This window comes from Oncorhynchus gorbuscha, unplaced genomic scaffold (genome assembly GCF_021184085.1).
Source record: "Oncorhynchus gorbuscha isolate QuinsamMale2020 ecotype Even-year unplaced genomic scaffold, OgorEven_v1.0 Un_scaffold_2030, whole genome shotgun sequence".
NCBI lineage: Eukaryota > Metazoa > Chordata > Actinopteri > Salmoniformes > Salmonidae > Oncorhynchus > Oncorhynchus gorbuscha.
This window is the reverse complement of record NW_025746642.1, coordinates 62,185-81,958: the sequence shown is the minus strand read 5'-3', so window position 1 is coordinate 81,958 and position 19,774 is coordinate 62,185. Positions and strand designations below refer to the sequence as shown.

The following is a 19,774-nucleotide window of genomic DNA, read 5'->3' as shown; positions in this document are numbered from 1 at the left end:
ACCTGGCTGATTCCAACAGGTCTGGGAGCAGGTTCACTGGGTTTACCTGGTATTACCATCTATAATGACATGATAGTGACCTGGCTGATTCCAACAGGTCTGGGAACAGGTTCACTGGGTTTACCTGGTATTACCATCTATAATGACATGATAGTGACCTGGCTGATTCCAACAGGTCTGGGAACAGGTTCACTGGGTTTACCTGGTATCCATCTATAATGACATGATAGTGACCTGGCTGATTCCAACAGGTCTGGGAACAGGTTCACTGGGTTTACCTGGTATTACCATCTATAATGACATGATAGTGACCTGGCTGATTCCAACAGGTCTGGGAGCAGGTTCACTGGGTTTACCTGGTATTACCATCTATAATGACATGATAGTGACCTGGCTGATTCCAACAGGTCTGGGAACAGGTTCACTGGGTTTACCTGGTATTACCATCTATAATGACATGATAGTGACCTGGCTGATTCCAACAGGTCTGGGAACAGGTTCACTGGGTTTACCTGGTATTACCATCTATAATGACATGATAGTGACCTGGCTGATTCCAACAGGTCTGGGAACAGGTTCACTGGGTTTACCTGGTATTACCATCTATAATGACATGATAGTGACCTGGCTGATTCCAACAGGTCTGGGAACAGGTTCACTGGGTTTACCTGGTATTACCATCTATAATGACATGATAGTGACCTGGCTGATTCCAACAGGTCTGGGAACAGGTTCACTGGGTTTACCTGGTATTACCATCTATAATGACATGATAGTGACCTGGCTGATTCCAACAGGTCTGGGAACAGGTTCACTGGGTTTACCTGGTATTACCATCTATAATGACATGATAGTGACCTGGCTGATTCCAACAGGTCTGGGAACAGGTTCACTGGGTTTACCTGGTATTACCATCTATAATGACATGATAGTGACCTGGCTGATTCCAACAGGTCTGGGAACAGGTTCACTGGGTTTACCTGGTATTACCATCTATAATGACATGATAGTGACCTGGCTGATTCCAACAGGTCTGGGAACAGGTTCACTGGGTTTACCTGGTATTACCATCTATAATGACATGATAGTGACCTGGCTGATTCCAACAGGTCTGGGAACAGGTTCACTGGGTTTACCTGGTATTACCATCTATAATGACATGATAGTGACCTGGCTGATTCCAACAGGTCTGGGAACAGGTTCACTGGGTTTACCTGGTATTACCATCTATAATGACATGATAGTGACCTGGCTGATTCCAACAGGTCTGGGAGCAGGTTCACTGGGTTTACCATCTATAATGACATGATAGTGACCTGGCTGATTCCAACAGGTCTGGGAGCAGGTTCACTGGGTTTACCATCTATAATGACATGATAGTGACCTGGCTGATTCCAACAGGTCTGGGAACAGGTTCACTGGGTTTACCTGGTATTACCATCTATAATGACATGATAGTGACCTGGCTGATTCCAACAGGTCTGGGAACAGGTTCACTGGGTTTACCTGGTATTACCATCTATAATGACATGATAGTGACCTGGCTGATTCCAACAGGTCTGGGAACAGGTTCACTGGGTTTACCTGGTATTACCATCTATAATGACATGATAGTGACCTGGCTGATTCCAACAGGTCTGGGAACAGGTTCACTGGGTTTACCTGGTATTACCATCTATAATGACATGATAGTGACCTGGCTGATTCCAACAGGTCTGGGAACAGGTTCACTGGGTTTACCTGGTTTACCATCTATAATGACATGATAGTGACCTGGCTGATTCCAACAGGTCTGGGAACAGGTTCACTGGGTTTACCTGGTATTACCATCTATAATGACATGATAGTGACCTGGCTGATTCCAACAGGTCTGGGAACAGGTTCACTGGGTTTACCTGGTATTACCATCTATAATGACATGATAGTGACCTGGCTGATTCCAACAGGTCTGGGAACAGGTTCACTGGGTTTACCATCTATAATGACATGATAGTGACCTGGCTGATTCCAACAGGTCTGGGAACAGGTTCACTGGGTTTACCATCTATAATGACATGATAGTGACCTGGCTGATTCCAACAGGTCTGGGAACAGGTTCACTGGGTTTACCTGGTATTACCATCTATAATGACATGATAGTGACCTGGCTGATTCCAACAGGTCTGGGAACAGGTTCACTGGGTTTACCTGGTATTACCATCTATAATGACATGATAGTGACCTGGCTGATTCCAACAGGTCTGGGAACAGGTTCACTGGGTTTACCTGGTATTACCATCTATAATGACATGATAGTGACCTGGCTGATTCCAACAGGTCTGGGAACAGGTTCACTGGGTTTACCTGGTATTACCATCTATAATGACATGATAGTGACCTGGCTGATTCCAACAGGTCTGGGAACAGGTTCACTGGGTTTACCATCTATAATGACATGATAGTGACCTGGCTGATTCCAACAGGTCTGGGAACAGGTTCACTGGTTTACTGGTATTACCATCTATAATGACATGATAGTGACCTGGCTGATTCCAACAGGTCTGGGAACAGGTTCACTGGGTTTACCTGGTATTACCATCTATAATGACATGATAGTGACCTGGCTGATTCCAACAGGTCTGGGAGCAGGTTCACTGGGTTTACCTGGTATTACCATCTATAATGACATGATAGTGACCTGGCTGATTCCAACAGGTCTGGGAACAGGTTCACTGGGTTTACCTGGTATTACCATCTATAATGACATGATAGTGACCTGGCTGATTCCAACAGGTCTGGGAACAGGTTCACTGGGTTTACCTGGTATTACCATCTATAATGACATGATAGTGACCTGGCTGATTCCAACAGGTCTGGGAGCAGGTTCACTGGGTTTACCTGGTATTACCATCTATAATGACATGATAGTGACCTGGCTGATTCCAACAGGTCTGGGAACAGGTTCACTGGGTTTACCTGGTATTACCATCTATAATGACATGATAGTGACCTGGCTGATTCCAACAGGTCTGGGAACAGGTTCACTGGGTTTACCATCTATAATGACATGATAGTGACCTGGCTGATTCCAACAGGTCTGGGAACAGGTTCACTGGGTTTACCATCTATAATGACATGATAGTGACCTGGCTGATTCCAACAGGTCTGGGAACAGGTTCACTGGGTTTACCTGGTATTACCATCTATAATGACATGATAGTGACCTGGCTGATTCCAACAGGTCTGGGAACAGGTTCACTGGGTTTACCTGGTATTACCATCTATAATGACATGATAGTGACCTGGCTGATTCCAACAGGTCTGGGAACAGGTTCACTGGGTTTACCATCTATAATGACATGATAGTGACCTGGCTGATTCCAACAGGTCTGGGAACAGGTTCACTGGGTTTACCTGGTATTACCATCTATAATGACATGATAGTGACCTGGCTGATTCCAACAGGTCTGGGAGCAGGTTCACTGGGTTTACCTGGTATCTCTATAATGACATGATAGTGACCTGGCTGATTCCAACAGGTCTGGGAACAGGTTCACTGGGTTTACCATCTATAATGACATGATAGTGACCTGGCTGATTCCAACAGGTCTGGGAACAGGTTCACTGGGTTTACCATCTATAATGACATGATAGTGACCTGGCTGATTCCAACAGGTCTGGGAACAGGTTCACTGGGTTTACCATCTCTATAATGACATGATAGTGACCTGGCTGATTCCAACAGGTCTGGGAACAGGTTCACTGGGTTTACCATCTCTATAATGACATGATAGTGACCTGGCTGATTCCAACAGGTCTGGGAACAGGTTCACTGGGTTTACCATCTATAATGACATGATAGTGACCTGGCTGATTCCAACAGGTCTGGGAACAGGTTCACTGGGTTTACCATCTATAATGACATGATAGTGACCTGGCTGATTCCAACAGGTTTCCTGGGCTCTCTGACCACGGCTCTGTTTGCATCGTACGTGGTGCAGGGCAAACCGCTGGTGACCTGGGGTCGCGACCTCATGAAGGTCATCCCCAAGGCCGAGGAGTACTGTAAGAAGACCATACGCCACATGGCAGGTAGGTGTGTGTGTGTGTGTGTGTGTGTGGTGTGTGTGGGACTGTGTGTGTGTGTGTGTGTGTGTGTGTGTGTGTGTGTGTGTGTGTGTGTGTGTGTGTGTGTGTGTGTGTGTGTGTGTGTGTGTGTGTGTGTGTGTGTGTGACTGTGTGAAAAATAGACTGTGTGTGTGTGTGTGTGTGTGTGTGTGTGTGTGTGTGTGTGTGTGTGTGTGTGTGTGTGTGTGTGTGTGTGTGTGTGTGTGTGTGTGTGTGTGTGAAAAATAGACTGTGTGTGTGTGTGTGTGTGTGTGTGTGTGTGTGTGTGTGTGTGTGTGTGTGTGTGTGTGTGTGTGTGTGTGTGTGTGTGTGTGTGTGTGACTGTGTGAAAAATAGACTGTGTGAGTGTGATTAAATGGTGGTGTATGTTGTGTCCACTGCAGAGTACCAGGAGAAGTGGTTCTACTTCGAGGCTAAGTGGCAGTTCTACCTGGAGGAGAGAGGCGTGGAGGAGGAGGGGCAGAACAAGCCCCTGTTTCCTGACACCTACAACGCTGAGGAGACAGACAAGGTCATCCATTGGTTCCATTCTACCTGGCAAACTGGATATTTAAAGATATTTAACAGATGTATTTAACTCAGGTGTGTTCTCCTCTCTACAGGTGTAGAAGTATTTAACTCAGGTGTGTTCTCCTCTCTACAGGTGTAGAAGTATTTAACTCAGGTGTGTTCCTCTACAGGTGTACAGGTGTAGAAGTATTTAACTCAGGTGTGTTCTCCTCTCTACAGGTGTAGAAGTATTTAACTCAGGTGTGTTCTCCTCTCAGGTGTAGAAGTAGGTGTAGAAGTTCTCAGGTGTGTTCTCTCTCTACAGGTGTAGAAGTATTTAACTCAGGTGTGGTTTTAACTCAGGTCTCCTCTACAGGTGTAGAAGTATTTAACTCAGGTGTGTTCTCCTCTCTACAGGTGTAGAAGTATTTAACTCAGGTGTGTTCTCCTCTCTACAGGTGTAGAAGTATTTAACTCAGGTGTGTTCTCCTCTCTACAGGTGTAGAAGTATTTAACTCAGGTGTGTTCTCCTCTCTACAGGTGTAGAAGTATTTAACTCAGGTGTGTTATCCTCTCTCTACAGGTGTAGAAGTATTTAACTCAGGTGTGTTCTCCTCTCTACAGGTGTAGAAGTATTTAACTCAGGTGTGTTCTCCTCTCTACAGGTGTAGAAGTATTTAACTCAGGTGTGTTTAACTCAGGTGTGTCTCCTCTCTACAGGTGTAGAAGTATTTAACTCAGGTGTGTTCTCCTCTCTACAGGTGTAGAAGTATTTAACTCAGGTGTGTTCTCCTCTCTCCAGGTGTAGAAGTATTTAACTCAGGTGTGTTCTCCTCTCTACAGGTGTAGAAGTATTTAACTCAGGTGTGTTCTCCTCTCTAGGTGTAGAAGTATTTAACTCAGGTGTGTTCTCCTCTCTACAGGTGTAGAAGTATTTAACTCAGGTGTGTTCTCCTCTCTACAGGTGTGTTCTACTCTCTACGGGTGTGTTCTCCTCTCTCTAGGTGTAGAAGTATTTAACTCAGGTGTGTTCTCCTCTCTACAGGTGTATAAGCGCTGGAGCTCAGAGGGCCGGGCTGGACGGAGGGGTCATGATGCTCCCATGATAGCCTACGATGCTCTCCTGGCCTCAGGCTCCGACTGGACCCAGCTCTGCCGCCGCGCCATGTTCCACGGAGGTGGGCTTGTGTGTGTGTGTGCATTGGTTTGTTGTCTGTGTAAGTAGTTTATATAAGAGTTGTGGAGGTAAGTGTGTGTGTGTTCTTGTTGTGTTTGTATATTTATTTGTGTGTGTGTGTGTGTGTGTGTGTGTGTGTGTGTGTGTGTGTGTGTGTGTGTGTGTGTGTGTGTGTGTGTGTGTGTGTGTGTGTGTGTGTGTGTGTGTGTGTGTGTGTGTGTGTGTGTGTGTGTGTGTGTGTGTGTGTTGTGTGCCCTTGCCATTAGTATCTTCTCTGACCTAGTCATTGTGTCCCCCAGGGGAGAGCAGTGCCACAGGGCTGATAGCAGGCTGTCTGTACGGTCTCCTGTTCGGCCTGTCCCAGGTCCCTGAAGGGCTGCACCAGGATGTGGACCGACGCACGCGGCTGGAGGAGCTCGGAGCCGAACTGTACAAGGCAGCCTCCGCAGAGAGGAGCACAGAGAAGTAACAACACCACCCTGCCCACACCGCCCTCTTCTGGCCGACATAGGAACTACACATGAATGACTCTACCATGGCTGGCTACTGGCTGCTCACCTACCTACCTACCAGGTGGAGGCTGGTGGGAGGAGCTACAGGAAGACGGCTCATTGTAATGGATGAAGGGGACTACATATGCTTGATACGGTTCCATTTATTCCATTTCAGCCATTACAATGAGCCTGTCCTTCTATATCTCCTCCTACCAGCCTCCTCTGCTACCTACCTATCCCACAGCACTACAGCCCCCCTAGCCCGGCCTGTACCCTCCTCTCTGTCTCTCTCTCCCAACTGCTCCTGCTGGGGTCTCTGGAATAGTTCCGTTCCAGTTCCATGAAGTGTTTTGTTTCTAAAAAAAAAAGTCATTCATGTGGAACTGAATCAGAAACAGAATTGGAACTCTGAAACCGGATCTGTGATGTAACAATTCCATAGATTCCAGAGGCCCCAGGTGTTCTGATCTATAGATGAACGTGGAGCAACTAACATCCCTACCTACTGTACACACACCAGTCCTGGGTTTAAAACATGTGATTGGAGACAAAGAAGACAGTCCTGTGTAAATGTGATTTAAACTTACAGGCTTGTTATTAGTCTGTCTGTCCCCCCCCATATTGTATATGTTCCCTATATAGTGCACTACTTTTGACCCGAACCCTATGTGCCCAGGTCAATGGTAGTGCTATTTGGGATCCACTCTTAGTCTGTTATTTGCACTTATCTCATGTTTTGGTCTATTATTGTCTGCTGTGGATTCACCACGCGTGTTATTATCAGATTAAAGTGAATATCTATATATTACCTCTGAGGTCCGCGTCTCTCTTTGCTACTGTCTTCATAATGCTGTAGAGGTCAGAGGTCAATCCTAACTAACACCGGTGACGTGTCCCAATAATATCTCCTTTCCACCACCATATTCTGTCCACCATATTTCTTATACCAGTCATTTCCTTTCAAATCAGTGAAGGGAAGTGAACAAGTGCACACTCTGGGAGGAAGGAGAGATAATTGGGACACCTCACTGTACCAGGACCCTAGAAACCACCATTCCACCGTTCCTAGGAAACTATGCAATAGTCTGTTTCTCTCTCTTCTCTACTTACCCCGACTTCCCTGTTACAGATCAACTAAACAGTCCCTGCTACAGATCAACTAAACTGTCCCTGCTACAGATCAACCTGTTATAGATAAACTAAACAGTCCCTGCTACAGATCAACTAAACAGTCCCTGCTACAGATCAACTACACAGTCCCTGTTACAGATCAACTAAACAGTCCCTGCTACAGATCAACTACACAGTCCCTGCTACAGATCAACCTGTTATAGATCAACTAAACAGTCCCTGCGACAGATCAACTACACAGTCCCTGCTACAGATCAACCTGTTATAGATCAACTAAACAGTCCCTGCTACAGATCAACTAAACAGTCCCTGCTACAGATCAACTACACAGTCCCTGCTACAGATCAACTAAACAGTCCCTGCTACAGATCAACTAAACAGTCCCTGCTACAGATCAACTACACAGTCCCTGCTACAGATCAACTAAACAGTCCCTGCTACAGATCAACTACACAGTCCCTGCTACAGATCAACTAAACAGTCCCTGCTACAGATCAACTAAACAGTCCCTGCTACAGATCAACTACACAGTCCCTGCTACAGATCAACTAAACAGTCCCTGCTACAGATCAACCTGTTATAGATCAACTAAACAGTCCCTGCTACAGATCAACTACACAGTCCCTGCTACAGATCAACTACACAGTCCCTGCTACAGATCAACTACACAGTCCCTGCTACAGATCAACTAAACAGTCCCTGCTACAGATCAACTAAACAGTCCCTGCTACAGATCAACTACACAGTCCCTGCTACAGATCAACTAAACAGTCCCTGCTACAGATCAACTAAACAGTCCCTGTTACACATCAACTACACAGTCCCTGCTACAGATCAACCTGTTATAGATCAACTACACAGTCCCTGCTACAGATCAACTACACAGTCCCTGCTACAGATCAACTACACAGTCCCTGCTACAGATCAACCTGTCATAGATCAACTAAACAGTCCCTGCTACACATCAACTAAACAGTCCCTGCTACAGATCAACTACACAGTCCCTGTTACAGACCAACCTGTTATAGATCAACTACACAGTCCCTGTTACACATCAACTACACAGTCCCTGCTACAGATCAACTACACAGTCCCTGTTACAGACCAACCTGTTATAGATCAACTAAACAGTCCCTGCTACACATCAACTACACAGTCCCTGTTACAGACCAACCTGTTATAGATCAACTACACAGTCCCTGTTACACATCAACTACACAGTCCCTGCTACAGATCAACTACACAGTCCCTGTTACAGACCAACCTGTTATAGATCAACTAAACAGTCCCTGCTACACATCAACTACACAGTCCCTGTTACAGACCAACCTGTTATAGATCAACTACACAGTCCCTGTTACACATCAACTAAACAGTCCCTGTTACACATCAACTACACAGTCCCTGTTACACATCAACTACACAGTCCCTGTTATAGATCAACTAAACAGTCCCTGCTACACATCAACTACACAGTCCCTGTTACAGATCAACTAAACAGTCCCTGCTACACATCAACTAAACAGTCCCTGCTACACATCAACTACACAGTCCCTGTTACAGATCAACTAAACAGTCCCTGCTACACATCAACTAAACAGTCCCTGTTACAGATCAACCTGTTATAGATCAACTAAACAGTCCCTGTTACAGACCAACCTGTTATAGATCAACTAAACAGTCCCTGTTACACATCAACTAAACAGTCCCTGTTACACATAACACTGCTAGAATATTCACTGGAAATCTAAATCATCTCTAAATCTGCTGATGCAGCCAATGTCCTGATGTCCCAATGTCAAGGAATGAATATTCTGTCATGTATAAAGAATTCATTGTCCATGATAGAGGTTACAGTACAGAGATGGTAGAGGTTATAGTACAGAGATGGTAGAGGTTATAGTACAGAGATGGTAGAGGTTACAGTACAGAGATGGTAGAGGTTATAGTACAGAGATGGTAGAGGTTATAGTACAGAGATGGTAGAGGTTATAGTACAGAGATGGTAGAGGTTATAGTACAGAGATGGTAGAGGTTATAGTACAGAGATGGTAGAGGTTATAGTAGTACAGAGATGGTAGAGGTTATAGTACAGAGATGGTGGTAGAGGTTATAGTACAGAGATGGGTTAGAGGTTATAGTACAGAGATGGTAGAGGTTATAGTACAGAGATGGTAGAGGTTATAGTACAGAGATGGTAGAGGTTATAGTACAGAGATGGTAGAGGTTATAGTACAGAGATGGTAGAGGTTATAGTACAGAGATGGTAGAGGTTATAGTACAGAGATAGTAGAGGTTATAGTACAGAGATGGTAGAGGTTATAGTACAGAGATGGTAGAGGTTATAGTACAGAGATGGTAGAGGTTATAGTACAGAGATGGTAGAGGTTACAGAGATGGTAGAGGTTATTAGAGATGGTAGAGGTTATAGTACAGAGATGGTAGAGGTTATAGTACAGAGATAGTAGAGGTTATAGTACAGAGATGGTAGAGGTTATAGTACAGAGATGGTAGAGGTTATAGTACAGAGATGGTAGAGGTTATAGTACAGAGATGGTAGAGGTTATAGTACAGAGATGGTAGAGGTTATAGTACAGAGATGGTAGAGGTTATAGTACAGAGATGGTAGAGGTTATAGTAGAGATGGTTTATAGTACAGAGATGGTAGAGGTTATAGTACAGAGATGGTAGAGGTTACAGAGATGGTAGAGGTTATAGTACAGAGATGGTAGAGGTTATAGTACAGAGATGGTAGAGGTTATAGTACAGAGATGGTAGAGGTTATAGTACAGAGATGGTAGAGGTTATAGTACAGAGATGGTAGAGGTTATAGTACAGAGATGGTAGAGGTTATAGTACAGAGATGGTAGAGGTTATAGTACAGAGATGGTAGAGGTTATAGTACAGAGATGGTAGAGGTTATAGTACAGAGATGGTAGAGGTTATAGTAGAGGTTATAGAGAGATGGTAGAGGTTATAGTACAGAGATGGTAGAGGTTAGAGGTTATTATAGTACAGAGATACAGAGATGGTAGAGGTTATAGTACAGAGATGGTAGAGGTTATAGTACAGAGATGGTAGAGGTTATAGTACAGAGATGGTAGAGGTTATAGTACAGAGATGGTAGAGGTTATAGTACAGAGATGGTAGAGGTTATAGTACAGAGATGGTAGAGGTTATAGTACAGAGATGGTAGAGGTTATAGAGATGGTAGAGGTTATAGTACAGAGATGGTAGAGGTTATAGTACAGAGATGGTAGAGGTTATAGTACAGAGATGGTAGAGGTTAGAGTACAGAGATGGTTATAGTACAGAGATGGTAGAGGTTATAGTACAGAGATGGTAGAGGTTATAGTACAGAGATGGTAGAGGTTATAGTACAGAGATGGTAGAGGTTATAGTACAGAGATGGTAGAGGTTATAGTAGAGATGGTAGAGGTTATAGAGATGGTAGAGGTTATAGTACAGAGATGGTAGAGGTTATAGTACAGAGATGGTAGAGGTTATAGTACAGAGATGGTAGAGGTTATAGTAGATGGTAGAGGTTATAGTAGAGATGGTAGAGGTTATAGTAGAGATGGTTATAGTACAGAGATGGTAGAGGTTATAGTACAGAGATGGTAGAGGTTATAGTACAGAGATGGTAGAGGTTATAGTACAGAGATGGTAGAGGTTATAGTACAGAGATGGTAGATAGTACAGTTATAGTACAGAGATGGTAGAGGTTATAGTACAGAGATGGTAGAGGTTATAGTACAGAGATGGTAGAGGTTATAGTACAGAGATGGTAGAGGTTATAGTACAGAGATGGTAGAGGTTATAGTACAGAGATGGTAGAGGTTATAGTACAGAGATGGTAGAGGTTAGTAGTACAGAGATGGTAGAGGTTATAGTACAGAGATGGTAGAGGTTATAGTACAGAGATGGTAGAGGTTAGAGGTTAGTACAGAGATGGTAGAGGTTATAGTACAGAGATGGTAGAGGTTATAGTACAGAGATGGTAGAGGTTATAGTACAGAGATGGTAGAGGTTATAGTAGTAGAGGTTATAGTACAGAGATGGTAGAGGTTATAGTACAGAGATGGTAGAGGTTATAGTACAGAGATGGTAGAGGTTATAGTACAGAGATGGTAGAGGTTATAGTACAGAGATGGTAGAGGTTATAGTACAGATGAGAGGTTATAGTACAGAGATGGTAGAGGTTATAGTACAGAGATGGTAGAGGTTGTTATAGTACAGAGATGGTAGAGGTTATAGTACAGAGATGGTAGAGGTTATAGTAGTAGAGGTTATAGTACAGAGATGGTAGAGGTTATAGTACAGAGATGGTAGAGGTTATAGTACAGAGATGGTAGAGGTTATAGTACAGAGATGGAGATAGAGGTTATAGTACAGAGATGGTAGAGGTTATAGTACAGAGATGGTAGAGGTTATAGAGATGGTAGAGGTTATAGTACAGAGATGGGTTATAGTAGGTTATAGTACAGAGATGGTAGAGGTTATAGTACAGAGATAGTACAGAGATGGTAGAGGTTATAGTAGATGGTAGAGGTTATAGTACAGAGATGGTAGAGGTTATAGTACAGAGATGGTAGAGGTTATAGTACAGAGATGGTAGAGGTTATAGTACAGAGATGGTAGAGGTTATAGTACAGAGATGGTAGAGGTTATAGTACAGAGATGGTAGAGGTTATAGTAGTAGAGGTTATAGTACAGAGATGGTAGAGGTTATAGTACAGAGATGGTAGAGGTTATAGAGGTACAGAGATGGTAGAGGTTATAGTACAGAGATGGTAGAGGTTATAGTACAGAGATGGTAGAGGTTATAGTACAGAGATGGTAGAGGTTATAGTACAGAGATGGTAGAGGTTATAGTACAGAGATGGTAGAGGTTAGTAGAGATGGTAGAGGTTATAGTACAGAGATGGTAGAGGTTATAGTACAGAGATGGTAGAGGTTATTAGTACAGAGATGGTAGAGGTTATAGTACAGAGATGGTAGAGGTTATAGTACAGAGATGGTAGAGGTTATAGTACAGAGATGGTAGAGGTTATAGTAGAGATGGTAGAGGTTATAGTACAGAGATGAGATGGTAGAGGTTGTTATAGTACAGAGATGGTAGAGGTTATAGTACAGAGATGGTAGAGGTTATAGTACAGAGATGGTAGAGGTTATAGTACAGAGATGGTAGAGGTTATAGTACAGAGATGGTAGAGGTTATAGTACAGAGATGGTAGAGGTTATAGTACAGAGATGGTAGAGGTTATAGTACAGAGATGGTAGAGGTTATAGTAGTAGAGGTTATAGTACAGAGATGGTAGAGGTTATAGTACAGAGATGGTAGAGGTTATAGTACAGAGATGGTAGAGGTTATAGTACAGAGATGGTAGAGGTTATAGTACAGAGATGGTAGAGGTTATAGTACAGAGATGGTAGAGGTTATAGTATAGTAGAGATGGTAGAGGTTATAGTACAGAGATGGTAGAGGTTATAGAGATGGTAGAGGTTATAGTACAGAGATAGAGGTTATAGTACAGAGATGGTAGAGGTTATAGTACAGAGATGGTAGAGGTTATAGTACAGAGATACAGAGATGGTAGAGGTTATAGTACAGAGATGGTAGAGGTTATACAGAGATGGTAGAGGTTATAGTACAGAGATGGTAGAGGTTATAGTACAGAGATGGTAGAGGTTATAGTACAGAGATGGTAGAGGTTATAGTACAGAGATGGTAGAGGTTATAGTACAGAGATGGTAGAGGTTATAGTACAGAGATGGTAGAGGTTATAGTAGTAGAGGTTATAGTACAGAGATGGTAGAGGTTATAGTACAGAGATGGTAGAGGTTATAGTACAGAGATGGTAGAGGTTATAGTACAGAGATGGTAGAGGTTATAGTTATAGTACAGAGATGGTAGAGGTTATAGTACAGAGATGGTAGAGGTTATAGTACAGAGATGGTAGAGGTTATAGTACAGAGATGGTAGAGGTTACAGTACAGAGATGGTAGAGGTTATAGTACAGAGATGGTAGAGGTTATAGTACAGAGATAGAGGTTATAGTACAGAGATGGTAGAGGTTATAGTACAGAGATGGTAGAGGTTATAGTACAGAGATGGTAGAGGTTATAGTACAGAGATGGTAGAGGTTATACAGGTAGTAGGTTAGAGGTTATAGTACAGAGATGGTAGAGGTTATAGTACAGAGATGGTAGAGATGGTAGAGGTTATAGTACAGAGATGGTAGAGGTTATAGTACAGAGATGTAGAGGTTATAGTACAGAGATGGTAGAGGTTATAGTACAGAGATGGTAGAGGTTATAGTACAGAGATGGTAGAGGTTATAGTACAGAGATGGTAGAGGTTATAGTACAGTACAGAGATGGTAGAGGTTATAGTACAGAGATGGTAGAGGTTATAGTACAGAGATGGTAGAGGTTATAGTACAGAGATGGTAGAGGTTATAGTACAGAGATGGTAGAGGTTATAGTAGTACAGAGATGGTAGAGGTTATAGTACAGAGATGGTAGAGGTTATAGTACAGAGATGGTAGAGGTTATAGTACAGAGATGGTAGAGGTTATAGTACAGAGATGGTAGAGGTTATAGTACAGAGATGGTAGAGGTTATAGTACAGAGATGGTAGAGGTTATAGTACAGAGATGGTAGAGGTTATAGTACAGAGATGGTAGAGGTTATAGTACAGAGATGGTTATAGTAGAGATGGTAGAGGTTATAGTACAGAGATGGTAGAGGTTATAGTACAGAGATGGTAGAGGTTATAGTACAGAGATGGTAGGTTATAGTACAGTTTATAGTACAGAGATGGTAGAGGTTATAGTACAGAGATGGTAGAGGTTATAGTACAGAGATGGTAGAGGTTATAGTACAGAGATGGTAGAGGTTATAGTACAGAGATGGTAGAGGTTATAGTACAGAGATGGTAGAGGTTATAGTACAGAGATGGTAGAGGTTATAGTACAGAGATGGTAGAGGTTATAGTAGAGATGGTTTATAGTACAGAGATGGTAGAGGTTATAGTACAGAGATGGTAGAGGTTATAGTACAGAGATGGTAGAGGTTATAGTACAGAGATGGTAGAGGTTATAGTACAGAGATGGTAGAGGTTATAGTACAGAGATGGTAGAGGTTATAGTACAGAGATGGTAGAGGTTATAGTACAGAGATGGTAGAGGTTATAGTACAGAGATGGTAGAGGTTATAGTACAGAGATGGTAGAGGTTATAGTTGGTAGAGTAGTACAGAGATGGTAGAGGTTAGAGATGGTAGAGGTTATAGTAGAGATGGTAGAGGTTATAGTACAGAGATGGTAGAGGTTATAGTACAGAGATGGTAGAGGTTATGTAGAGGTTATAGTACAGAGATGGTAGAGGTTATAGTAGAGATGGTAGAGGTTATAGTACAGAGATGGTAGAGGTTATAGTACAGAGATGGTAGAGGTTATAGTACAGAGATGGTAGAGAGGAGATGGTAGAGGTTATAGTACAGAGATGGTAGAGGTTATAGTACAGAGATGGGTTAGAGAGATTATAGTACAGAGATGGTAGAGGTTATAGAGATGGTAGAGGTTACAGAGATGGTAGAGGTTATAGTAGTACAGAGATGGTAGAGGTTATAGTACAGAGATGGTAGAGGTTATAGTACAGAGATGGTAGAGGTTATAGTACAGAGATGGTAGAGGTTATAGTACAGAGATGGTAGAGGTTATAGTACAGAGATGGTAGAGGTTATAGTACAGAGATGGTAGAGGTTATAGTACAGAGATGGTAGAGGTTATAGGTGGTAGAGGTTAGTACAGAGATGGTAGAGGTTATAGTACAGAGATGGTAGAGGTTATAGTACAGAGATGGTAGAGGTTATAGTACAGAGATGGTAGAGGTTATAGTACAGAGATGGTAGAGGTTATAGTACAGAGATGGTAGAGGTTATGGTAGAGGTTAGAGATGGTAGAGGTTATAGTACAGAGATGGTAGAGGTTATAGTACAGAGATGGTAGAGGTTATAGTACAGAGATGGTAGAGGTTATAGTAGAGATAGAGGTTATAGTACAGAGATGATAGAGGTTACAGTACAGAGATGGTAGAGGTTACAGTACAGAGATGATAGAGGTTATAGTACAGAGATGGTAGAGGTTATAGTAGTACAGAGATGGTCGAGGTTAGTAAGCCCTATCACAGGATGTTTCCGTCACAGAAATACAATCTAGATTATATTTCTATGTTCCCTGTTCTGTCCTGAGAACAAAGCTAGGCCCTTATGTTTCCCTACAGAGCAGAGAGAGCAGTGAATGCAGGGCCATCAGGCCTCATTGTGGACACCAGAACTCTGAGGAGGCTGGTTTGGGACCGGACGACCCGCCCGGAGTTCAGAGGGGTTCTGGAGAGCCTGCTCCACTACCTAACCCAGGACCTGCCCGGCCGGAGCCCCACCGCGAGGCCCCCTGAGAGGTTAGGGCTGGAGATCAGTGTGGGGTTGGAGGTGCCCCAGTTCAGCAGGTGTGGAGGTCGACCGGCAGGGAGCGACGTCTCAAGACGCCTCACCTCCTTCCAGCTTCTCCAGGCCAAGTTCCTGAGGAACACCCCCAACCCTCCGTTCACTCACCGCCGGGAGGTGGGGGCCCTGGCACTGTCCTCCAGAGGGGGTGGAGGGGGAGGCTGTGGGAGCCAGAGGCATGGCAGAGAGACCCCTAGTGGACAGGTTGAGGGCTGCGTTCCCAAAACAGGACGTGGAGTGAGAAAGGGGAACACTGTTAAGGATGTGCTGGCCAGGTTTGCCGCAGCAACGCAGAAAGAGAGGGGAGGGGCCACACAGGGGGGAGGAGCGTCGAAAAGACCCCGACCGATCGGCAAGGGGCAGCTACTGTCTGCCGTAATGGACAAGTTTGAAACCATGGCGACGGTGCACCGGGGAAGTGACATCAGTTGCCAGAGGAAAAGCTCCTCTCCTGGTACCAGCTCATCTGGACGTGTCAATGAATTGGTGAGTCGTCAGGAAGAACAGGGACAACAGCGCTTAGGTCAACCAGGTCAACCCGTCAAAGGTCAGAGTTCAGTGAAGCAACAGGTTAAGAGTAAAGGCTGGGGACAGCAGAGGAAAGAGAACCCCTATGGAGTACAGGAAGGAGATAGAGGATCAGAGAAGACAGTAGCTGGTCTGAATCAGAAGGTGAAAGGTCACTCTGTAGTCAATAAGCAGATAAGGGCTCCAGGTTCAGATCAAGAAGCTGAAGGTCAGATTCAGGATTCAATTAAGGAGGTAGAAGTTTGGGGTGCTAATCAACAGGTAAAGACTCTGGGTACGAACCAACAGGTAGAGACTCTGGGTACGAACCAAGAACAGATTGTTAGCTCAGGTCAAAGACGAGAAGGCCATGGTTCAGAATTTAACAAGGAGCTAAAGGTTCAGAGTGAAAACATTGAAGTTAAGGCTTCAGTGGGTCAGGAAGTGGTGGTACAGGCTTCACATCAGGAACATCAGGATCCTGATCAAGACAATGAAGTTGAAGTTTCAGGTCAGGAGGTCAAGGCACAGGTTACAGGTCAGGAACACAAGGCACATGTTACAGGTCAGGAACACAAGGCACGGGTTATAGGTCAGGATGTCAAGGCACAGGTTTCAGATAGGGAATTAAAGGTACAGGTCTTAGGTCAGGAGCTCAGCTATGTGCAGGTAGAGCTGCTCTGCTCTGCTGCAGTGGTCCAGTGGTCTCCCCCAGCACCCCAGGTAGGGATACCTGAGGTAGAGGCCTTGCAGTCTGGGTACCTGGCAACGCTGCTCCCTTGTCCTCCTGTGTGGGCACTAGCTTCCTCTGTGGATCCACCAGTACAGAAATACTCAGGGTTAGGGTTCAAAACCAGGACCCTGGATGGCTCACATCTCTCCTACCCCTGGAGAAAACAGTACATGGATCCACCCCAACCCCGGTCCACCCAGAGAAGCCAGCCCAGATACCCCATCCCTAGGAGGGCCCACGGCTCAGAATCAGAACCATCAGAACTGGGCCAGGCCCATAATGCCAGCCTCTCACCCCCACCTTCTGAATCTACAACCCCTGATGTCATGACCTCTGTCCCCACAACCCCTGATGTCATGACCTCTGTCCCCACAACCCCTGATGTCATGACCTCTGTCCCCACAACCCCTGATGTCATGACCTCTGTCCCCACAACCCCTGATGTCATGACCTCTGTCCCCACAACCCCTGATCTTGACCTTTGCTTCCTGCCATCAGCGCCCACAATGTTCAACCAGGAGCACCGCCCACATGAAGCCAAACAGGAAGTAAATGTCCCCATGGCACTGCAAAGTGGGGAGGGGGAGGTGACATGTCATGAGGGGGAGGGGCAGGGTTGCGCTGTGATGTCACACGAAGATGATGTCATCACTACGCGTGGTTCGAATGTTGCAGAGCCAGAAAGACTACAGACAGAAAAGCAGGAGAGACCAAAGTACAGGACGTTAAACTACAGCGACCCTTCTGCGAAACTGATTCATAAACCCAGAATCATCCGATTCACAGATACTTTTAATTTCTAAGTTACTCGTCCACTCACTCTGACTTCAGTGATGCGTCCGTCTGTGAAAGATAAAAGCCTTCTGAACTTTCTCTCTCCTCACAGTGAAACACGATACACCTTCAAGGTCATGTCAGCTACCCCATGTGTTGCTGTCCTCTGAAAGCCGTGGGGTTGCAGGAAGCAGCCTACGCTCTACGTGTGGTGATTACTCAGAAGCTGTGTAATGCTCTAAGTAGAGTAGCGTGTGTGTAATGCTCTAAGTAGAGTAGCGTGTGTGTGTGTGTGTGTGTGTGTGTGTGTGTGTGTGTGTGTGTGTGTGTGTGTGTGTGTGTGTGTGTGTGTGTGTGTGTGTGTGTGTGTGTGTGTGTGTGTGTGTGTGTGTGTGTGTGTGTGTGTGTGTGTCGTCCGTACTGTAACAGTGGAAAGACAAACAGAACAGTGGTGTTAAAAATTGACTAAGCCTAAATCTTTAGAATGGGATTTTCGTGGAAAACAATGTGAAGCAATAATATCAGGACTTAAACTGTAGCTATGACAACAGAGTCAAACGAACCTCTGCTCTTTATCAGATTAAAGAAACTCAATCCCTTATCTTGTAGTTATTGTATTGTTGACGTTGTGATCAATCTGAAACACTTTTACTGTTCCCTTCTAATCAACCTTTCATTCATTAGCCGGTTTGAGTTATAGCTCTACTGACCTTGGCGTATCTATACTCTCCCGAAGGCTCGTGACTATTGTCGTTTATCACAAGTAAACCGGAACTAAAGCACCATACATTTCATTTAATGTCATTAGAATAATCTCAGAGATCAGGGACATATTTGGCCGCGACATGTATCAATGAAGTTTTACAAGAGAATCTTTGTTCAAATGTTGACCCCCAGAGGGTTCATTTTTTTTCTGGAATGTTCCAAGGTGACAGATACACCCACACAGGTTGTTTGTGTGCCAGCTAGATGTTCTACAACCACAACACAGTAAATGTGCCCTCACTGCCAGTGTTTTGGCTACAGACATGGACTATGACCTGGGGAAATAACCCACTTATCTCATACTATTCACACCAACACAGTAAATGTGCCCTTACTGCCAGTGTTTTGGCTACAGACATGGACTATGACCTGGGGAAATAACCCACTTATCTCATACTATTCACACCAACACAGTAAATGTGCCCTTACTGCCAGTGTTTTGGCTACAGACATGGACTATGACCTGGGGAAATAACCCACTTATCTCATACTATTCACATCAACACAGTAAAAATGTGCCCTTACTGCCAGTGTTTTGGCTACAGACATGGACTATGACCTGGGGAAATAACCCACTTATCTCATACTATTCACACCAACACAGTAAATGTGCCCTTACTGCCAGTGTTTTGGCTACAGACATGGACTATGACCTGGGGAAATAACCCACTTATCTCATACTATTCACACCAACACAGTAAATGTGCCCTTACTGCCAGTGTTTTGGCTACAGACATGGACTATAACCTGGGGAAATAACCCACTTATCTCATACTATTCACACCAACACAGTAAATGTGCCCTTACTGCCAGTGTTTTGGCTACAGACATGGACTATGACCTGGGGAAATAACCCACTTATCTCATACTATTCACACCAGGCGCCTTTCACTGACGGGTGGAAAAACAGCCCTAAACACACTATTTTAATGCTAAGAAATGGACGATGTGCACTTGTATTGATGGGTAAAGCTCAAACACACAAAGACATACATTTGTTTCTGGAAGAAGGAAAAAAAAACTGTATATGAGGATATGACCTTAGATTCATACTAATTTGAAGATGTAGCTACTTCAAATATTAAT

The 19,774-nt window shown here is 44.1% G+C and overlaps 1 protein-coding gene across 5 annotated transcripts in view; it reads left to right on the top strand.

The window, feature by feature from the left end:
• The window catches only part of adprhl1 (ADP-ribosylhydrolase like 1), a 30,380-nt gene extending 11,838 nt beyond the window's left edge, over positions 1–18,542 (top strand). For 2 of the 5 annotated variants that reach the window (XM_046338602.1, XM_046338603.1), the window contains exons 2-6: positions 3,931–4,071; positions 4,491–4,618; positions 5,642–5,774; positions 6,073–6,238; positions 15,687–18,542. In XM_046338602.1, the coding sequence (XP_046194558.1) occupies positions 3,931–4,071; positions 4,491–4,618; positions 5,642–5,774; positions 6,073–6,238; positions 15,687–17,952 (2,834 nt within the window). In that variant the 3' untranslated portion in view covers positions 17,953–18,542. Of the gene's footprint in view, positions 1–3,930; positions 4,072–4,490; positions 4,619–5,641; positions 5,775–6,072; positions 6,239–7,396; positions 7,446–15,686 lie in introns of those variants that run through there. The other 3 variants (XM_046338601.1, XM_046338600.1, XM_046338604.1) reach the window with 3 other exon arrangements.
• Positions 18,543–19,774: the final 1,232 nt, after the last annotated feature.